The sequence below is a fragment of the Anarrhichthys ocellatus genome, unplaced genomic scaffold, assembly GCF_004355925.1.
Source record: "Anarrhichthys ocellatus isolate YVR2014 unplaced genomic scaffold, GSC_Weel_1.0 scaffold226, whole genome shotgun sequence".
Classification (NCBI taxonomy): Eukaryota; Metazoa; Chordata; class Actinopteri; order Perciformes; family Anarhichadidae; genus Anarrhichthys; species Anarrhichthys ocellatus.
This window is the reverse complement of record NW_022280256.1, coordinates 121,359-129,721: the sequence shown is the minus strand read 5'-3', so window position 1 is coordinate 129,721 and position 8,363 is coordinate 121,359. Positions and strand designations below refer to the sequence as shown.

Sequence of the window (8,363 nt, the reverse complement as noted above, 5' to 3'; positions counted from 1 at the left end):
GGTGGTGAGAGACATGTAGTGAGAGAAACATAGAGAGACAGACGGGTGGTGAGAGACATGTCGTGAGAGAAACATAGAGAGACAGAAAGGTGGTGAGAGACATGTCGTGAGAATAACGAAGAGAGACAGACAGGTGGTGAGAGAAAGATAGAGAGACTATAATAATATAATCTATATTTATCTTAATCTGTAACTAGAAAATTCCGCAAGACATTTTGACAGTGTGGCTTCTACTGCCCGAAGACGTCGCAATATATATACACACGCCTATACTACCAGTAGTATCGTTGAGGTTCAATGGAGGTATCGCTTTTCATACTTCATTTCATTCATACTCTTGGATTGAACCTTGTATTCCTGACGGACAGTCTTGAACTTGAGAGCAGATGTTGCTTCATAGAAACACATAGTTGACAACGTGTGTGTCACTGGTTACCACGGTGATTGGGGCAAATGACATGCCTTTTGAAATGAGATACACATCTGTATTTGAGATATATACTGTACCTTTGGAAATTACATTTCTATATTTGTGATGGAAAGACTTGAACTTAACATTTCTGAACATGAACCTCATTCTGAACTTAATGTTAAGATACAGTTACTCCATGTGGCTTTTATTTTGAAAGGGTGGGACTGGGTGGGTGAGAGAGGGGGAGAGGAGACACAATCATAATGTGACTGAATGCGTGAATATCTCCAAGTCTTGTGTGTGTGCTTGGGTGCATGTGTGTCACTGGTTGCCATGAGAAAGATAAGACTCTGCCGAACAAGCTAATGTGTTTTTTATGTTTGTGGTGTTAATAATGTGAGCTCCAGAGCAATATACACAACTGGTACCGTCTGCTTTCTTTGAGAGATCAGTGGTGAGATTTAACATGGAGTCTAATGGAGCAGTTGGTTGGAGTTCATGTCACTCTGCGGCTCTTTGAGCCAAATGTGTAAATCTGTTGGATTCCACAGACACTTGATTTCCAAGCTTTTTGACCAAATGGTGTACAAAGAGTAAAAATTGTGGGACTGGAAGCAATTTCTTTGGAAAAATCACAGAATATTTTCCTGCTCTGCTCCACTCTGACCGTGATGTTATCACTCTAGCGCTGAACATTCCATGCAATACACACCCATTATAAAATCTCAAACAGACCCAAAATTTTCCTGAAACTGTGACTTCATAAAAACTATGCTAACTATCAAAATGTCCATTTAGCTCAATAAAGTCCAGCGTTTTGTCTACGTTTTAAACGAAAAAAGAATCATTTTTCTACGGTAATGTATGGCTATTCAATATGGGCCCAAAGTTAAGTGGTTTTTTTTGCTCTCTTCACGCCGAAACCCCATTCAAGTGAATGGAGCAATTTTGCTCCGTTTTTTGCGTTTTTAGAGGAAACAGCTGGGCGAATCTCTGAGAAAAGTCATAGCACACGATTCTCGATCAGGGCCCTGTTCCTCGTACGTGGCTAACTGAGTTAGCCGGATACTTTTCAGGATAAGATGACGTAGATCAGGCTTTTCGGTTCCACGAAGCAAGTTTGGCAAAATCACCATGGCAACACATCCATAAGCTTGAACCTGCTCCAGGCTAAGTGAGGGTAGCTGGATAAGCTGCCACTCCCCCGGAAAACATGGCAGCTCCTGTCATATACGGTAGTCTAATGCGCTTGCGCATATACCTGGGGTTATACGGGAGTTCCGGAAATGCATGTAAAGTGAGACACACGGTGATCCATTAAAACCAGCTGAGCAAACTAAGAAGCCTCTATTGCATTAATGTACAGCTCCCTTCCTCAGAGATCCCACTGATGAAGGAGCGATATCAGTTAGATTAGCATTTTATAGGGAGAGAGTTCTTCCACATCGCCAAGATCCGTTATCACATCATGATGACACAAGCGCTGATCATGATGACACATGATACAAGCGCTATCCATTCTGCCCACAAGGAATCATTTATTTACAGACCTTCTGGAGCATACATTGAACACCACACGCTGCAGCCGAGCACTGATGTCTCACACACTGGATGCAGCCTTGAGCTGTTCTGCGAGTGGTACATTGTTGTACAGTGTCGGCCATGAGGAGAACATGGGGAAAGCCGCTGCATGCCGTGCTGTTGGTAAAGTTTATTAGGCGCTTAATAAACTTATGGATGTGTTCATTACATCACCATGGCACATATTGTACTGACTCAGCATTCTGAGTAATGTGTGTGTGTTAGTGTTTACTTGCTCCCATGTCCTCTTGATGGCTGTGTTGCATACATGAGGGTTAAAGCACTCATAATGATATGACAGTGTTATTAGTACACCAGCATATCATTACTGTAGAACATGATGAAGGTGGACTCATGATAAGAATAGAGAGAATCACACACTATTTATCTTCACTGCTTCAATTGATTGAATTTCTGATTATGAATAATACATACATACACACATACACACTGATCCGCCCATACACAGATTCGCACACATTCAAACTGCTAGTTCTATATGGTAATCTACACATACATGTATATACACATATATAGTACATGATACATAAGGGCATACAGTACATATATCCAAATATTAATGAGTATCAGTTAGATACTCTTTGGGCTTGTTTTATCTACTTAGTCTGAAAGAGTTGAGATCATTATTTTCGTTATAGATCTCATTGGATAATGCATTCCATTAAGCCTACTGCCAGCAGGCACATTTAAAGACATATCATCTGATTGATTGGGGTGATGAGGCACTTAAAATGAGCCAATACATTTACAACACTTACGCATTTAACTTGTCTGTGATATTTTGTCATGCTTCTTGTCTAGCCCTCGCAGTGGTGGCAGTGTTAGACTTTGCCGTGATTACGGTCTTGAATACCTCATATGCGTTCATGATCATCTCCTGCTCGTCAGCGGAGTAAAAAGAGGCTCTTTCTTTGAGTTTATTTAACATTGTACTGTTAGAAAATCATGGTTTCGGTGATCGACGCTTCCCCCTTTTGAAGCAGGACGGGCACACGCAATTATCCTGATCCTGATCGTCTGGTTCCAATTAACGAGAGTGTTTGAGAGGATCAGCCTTGGAGAAACCGAGATAGTCTGACATCAATCATTTCGTTAATTTAGGCTGGCTAATAGGACATTTGATCAACTTAGTTGAACCATGTACGAGGAACGGGGCCCTGGCCGCATGTTTTGATGTATTTTTTGCACAGGTGTTGGGAACGCTGTGTGAGGAGAAGCGCGCCAAACTTTTAGGTGGAAGATGGAGAATAAGGTCAGTGTGCTTTTGCAGAAGCAGTTTTACGGCCTTTGTGCTACAAAGCCACACTGAATAATATAATCTATAACAATATAATCCTTCGCGAATCGCCACCTTATCGTGGTGGAGGAGTTTGAGTGGCTCAGTGATCCTGGGAGCTATGTTGTCCGGGGCATAAGCCCCTGGTAGGGTCTCCCAAGGCAAACAGGTTTCAGGGGAGAGCCCAGACTAAGAGCGGTTCAAAACGACCCCTATGATAGTTAGCCCACGGACTATAGCCACCTCGCCCGGACCAGGGAAACCGGGGAACCCTCCCAGAGCCAGACCCAGGAGGGGAGCTCGTAGGCGAGCGTCTGGTGGCCGGGCCTTTGCCCATGGGGCCTGGTCGGGCTCAGCCCGAATAAACACCATGGAGCAGCCACCCTGTGGACCCACCACCCGCAGGGACAAGCATCGGGGTCGGGTGCTATGCAGACCAGGCGGCGGGTCGGGCGGGAGGCCCGGGCATGCCGATCGCCGGCGGCATAGACTAGCTCTAGGGACGTGGAACGTCACCTCGCTAGTGGGGAAAGAGCCGGAGCTGGTGCAGGAGGTGGAGCGATACCAGCTAGAAATAGTTGGACTCACCTCCACACACAGTGTTGGCTCTGGAACCAAGCTCCTGGAGAAGGGTTGGACTTTGTCCTTTTCCGGAGTTGCCCAGGGTGAGAGGCGCCGGGCGGGAGTGGGGATACTCACGAGCCCCCAGCTGAGCGCCGCTGTGTTGGAGTTCTCCCCGGAGAGCGAGAGGGTCGCCTCCATGCGCCTATGGGTTGCGGGGAGCAAGGCTCTGACTGTGGTTTGTGCTTATGCACCAAACAGCAGTTCGGAGTATCCGGCCTTCTTGGAGTCGGTGGGAGGGGTCCTGGAAAGGGCGTCGCCTACCGACTCCATAGTTCTACTGGGGGACTTCAACGCTCACGTGGGCAATGACGGAGAAACCTGGCGGGGTGTGATTGGGACGAACGGCTTGCCCGATCTGAACCCGAATGGTGTTTCGTTATTGGACTTCTGTGCTTGCCACGGTTTGGTCATAACGAATACTATGTTCGAACATAAGGTGGCTCATAAGTGTACCTGGTACCAGAACACCTTAGGCCGGAGATCAATGATCGACTTTGTAATCGTATCATTTGATTTGCGGCCGTATGTCTTGGACACTCGGGTGAAGAGAGGAGCAGAGCTGTCAACTGATCACCACCTGGTGGTGAGTTGGATCAGATGGCAGGGGAACCGGTTGGAAAGACCCGCAAACCCAAACGTGTAGTGAGGGTAAACTGGGAACGTCTGGCGGAGGACCCTGTCCAGGAGGTCTTTAACTCCCACCTCCGGAAGAACTTCTCACACATCCCGAGGGGGGTTGGGGACACGGAATCCGAGTGGACCATGTTCAAAGCCTCTATTGTGGACGCGGCCGCTAGGAGCTGTGGCCGGAAGGTCATCGGTGCCTGTCGTGGCGGCAACCCGAGAACCCGGTGGTGGACACCGGAGGTGAGGGAAGCCGTCAAGCTGAAGAAGGAGACCTTCAAGGCCTGGTTGGCCCAGGGGTCTCCTGAAGCAGCTGACAGGTACCAGCAGGCCAGAAGGGCTGCAGCTGCGGTGGTCAGTGGACCAGCTCTTTACCCTCGCAAGATTACTGGAGGGGCTCTGGGAGTTTGCCCAACCAGTCTACATGTGCTTTGTGGACTTGGAGAAGGCTTTCGACCGGGTCCCTCGGGGGGTCTTTTGGGGGGTGCTGCGGGAGTATGGGGTGCCGGACCTGTTACAACGGGCCATCCGGTCTCTGTACGACTGCAGTAGGAGCTGTGTCCGCATTCTCGGCAATAAGTCAGACACGTTCCCAGTGGGTGTTGGCCTCCGCCAGGGCTGCCCTTTGTCACCGGTCCTGTTCGTGATTTTCATGGACAGGATATCTAGGCGCAGCCTGGGGGTGGAGAACTTCAGTTTCGGGGGTCTCGAGATCGCCTCTCTGCTATTTGCAGATGATGTGGTCCTGTTAGCCTCCTCGGATCATGACCTCCAGCATTCACTGGGGCGGTTTGCAGCCAAGTGTGAAGCGGCGGGGATGAGAGTTAGCACCTCCAAATCTGAGGCCATGGTTCTCTGCCGGAAACCAGTGGATTGCTCCCTCCAGGTGGGGACGGAGTGCCGACCTCGAGCGAAGGAGTTTAAGTATCTCGGGGTCTTGTTCACGAGTGAGGGTAAGATGGAGCGGGAGATCGACAGGCGGATCGGTGCGGCTGCAGCAGTAAAGCAGGTGCTGCACCGGACCGTCTTGGTGAAGAGGGAGCTGAGCCGGAAGGCAAAGCTCTCAATTTACCACTCGGTCTACGTTCCTACCCTCACCTATGGTCACGAACTCTGGGTTGTGACCGAAAGGACAAGGTTGCAGCTACAAGCGGCCGAAATGAGTTTCCTCCGTAGGGTGGCCGGGCTCAGCCTTAGAGATAGGGTAAGGAGCTCGGTCATCAGGAGGGAACTTGGAGTCGAGCTGCTACTCCTTAGTGTCGAAAGGAGTCAGCTGAGGTGGTTCGGGCATCTAAGTAGGATGCCTCCTGGACGCCTCCCACTGGAGGTTTTCCAGGCATGTCCAACTGGGAAGAGACCCCGGGGAAGACCCAGAACACGCTGGAGAGATTACATCTCCCAGCTGGCCTGGGAACGCCTCGGGATCCCCCAGAATGTTGCCGGTGAGAGGGAGGTCTGGGTCGGCCTGCTTGGCCTGCTGCCACCGCGACCCGACCCCGGATAAGCGGTGGAAAATGGATGGATGGATGGAACAATATAATCTATAATAATATAATCTCTATTAATCTTAATTCGATGAGCTCACCTACGATGCTGAACACGTAGTACACCTGAGACTCTCGCTCTTCGTCTCCACGGGTGGCCGAGCAGACGTACGACGAGTCGTTCAGACGTCCAGTGAAGCCACGGCCCGGCTCATACGTCGTCACTGTAACCGGCGTCCTGCCGGGACGTTCGTACAGCGAGATGTTGAGTCGCGGGTCGGACACCACGCAGGGGATAGTATCTTCCTCCGCCTCCTTCATCACCACACCTGGACCCAGTGGAACGAACCATTCCTCCGGACCTGAGGGGGGAGAAGGTAGAGTCAATAGGTACACAAGTCGGATCAGGAGGTACACAGGTAGGATCGGTAGGTACACAGGTAGGATCGGGAGAAACACAGGTAGGATCGGGAGGTACACAGGTAGGATCGGGAGGTACACAGGTAGAGTCAGGAGGTACACAGGTAGGATCAGGAGGTACACAGGTAGGATGGCCATGATCCCTCCGTTGTAAATGTTATAAATGTCATATTCACCCTGACCAGGTATGAATATGTCCAATGCTCTGCTCTGATAGGACGACACCTCCTCACAGGTGTATCTCCCAGAATTCCTCCAGGTGGCGTTAAAGAGCTGCAGGACGCTGCTGGACCCCTGGTTCTCAATAACAACTCCGTCCACCTGAGAGTCGTGAGGTAGCCGCCACGTCACATGACTCCACCCCGAACACACCTGTGGAGAAAGACAGGTACCTTACTCCACCCTAAACACACCTGTAGAGACAGACAAGTAACCTACTCCACTCTAAACACACATGCAGAGACATACAGGTAACTTACTCCACCCCAAACACTCCTGTAGAGAGAGACAGGTACTGTACCTTACCCCATCCTAAACACATGCAGAGACAGACAGGTAACCTATTCCAACCTAAACACACCTGTAGAGACAGACAGGTGTTTACTGACCACAGTGAAGTTGGAGGTTGAGTTGAGCAGAACTTGATTGGTTGATGGCTGCAGCTCCAGGCCGACGCCCCCTTCATAAACAATCAGGAACACACCTACAGACAGACAGTCAGACAGGCGTCAGACAGACAGACAGGCACCCACATCAGTCCACCTGTAAAGGTAACATGTTACCCACCCAACAGGAAGTGCAGCAGGTTGAGATGTCCTGTTGGTGCTCTGGGAGGCTTCATGTCCGCTGATCCTGACCAACAACACAGGAGAGATTTCAAAATAAAAGTCTCATCTGAGCTTATATAAATGTAGTTTATGGCGCTGTTAGATTGCTGTTAAACCGCCCCTTTAACACATGTGTTTTTTGACTCCAGTGAAAATGTTTATGAAAGTCTAAACACTAATAATTGTGGATCAGTGAGGATTAAAATCTTTATTTAAATAACTTCTGATGAAGTGATGACAGATGAGGTCTGTTTACCAGGCCGAGAATTATGGGTAATGTTTTAATTTAAAGTCAGTTTATATGTGACTGTTATTAAAGCAACAACTACAGAAAGTTTCAGATTCACTGAAGGTCTTTTATTCTGAAATCCGTCTGCAGTCGGTTTAACGTCACAGAAACAAACAGACTGTTAAACAATTTCAGTCTGATGGTTATAACAGACCTGTGTGTGTGACTGTGTGTGTGTGTGTGTGTGTGTGTGTGTGTGAGTGTGTGTGGGTGTGGGTGTGTGTGTGTGTGTGTGTGTGTGTGAGGAATGTGAGTCGACCACCGAAAAAGAAAATAAACAGAGAAGTATTTCCTGTGGGTAGAAGAGGTGGGAAGCGTTCCAGCAGTTTTCAGCCAATCACAGCCAAAGTGGCTTCAGTTCAGTTAAATCTGGCCTGATTTTAGTCCTGCAGGACCACAGTGATGCCACTGATGATGTCACTGGTATACAATGTTGGGATGTAGTCACAGAGATCTCACTTCACATGTCTCATGAGACAGACAGGTGAGGCAGCAGGAAGAATTCTGTGATTTATTTTCAAAAGATTAAAGAAATCAAGATTCCAAAAGGCAGAAGGTCCTGCAGAACGGTAAAAGGTAACAGGTAACAGGTAACATGCAGGTAACATGAAACAGGAAACAGGTAACAGGTAACGTGCAGATAAGAAGAAACTGCATAACAATGATGATCTGAGTAAGAACAAAACCCTAAACCTACACATCACTTTCACCTGAACTACACATCACCAGGTGTTTCATCTGAACTACACTTTACCAGATGTTTCATCTGAACTACACATCACCAGATGTTTCATCTGAACTACAC

At 48.4% G+C, this 8,363-nt stretch overlaps 1 protein-coding gene across 1 annotated transcript in view; it reads right to left on the bottom strand.

The window, feature by feature from the left end:
- Window positions 1-8,363, bottom strand: part of LOC116400968 (platelet-derived growth factor receptor beta-like) — a 24,719-nt gene that overhangs the window by 14,770 nt on the left and 1,586 nt on the right. The window contains 4 exon segments of the mRNA XM_031879096.1: window positions 6,124-6,384; window positions 6,619-6,814; window positions 7,051-7,145; window positions 7,229-7,294. Of these exon segments, the coding sequence (XP_031734956.1) occupies window positions 6,124-6,384; window positions 6,619-6,814; window positions 7,051-7,145; window positions 7,229-7,283 (607 nt within the window). The 5' untranslated portion in view covers window positions 7,284-7,294.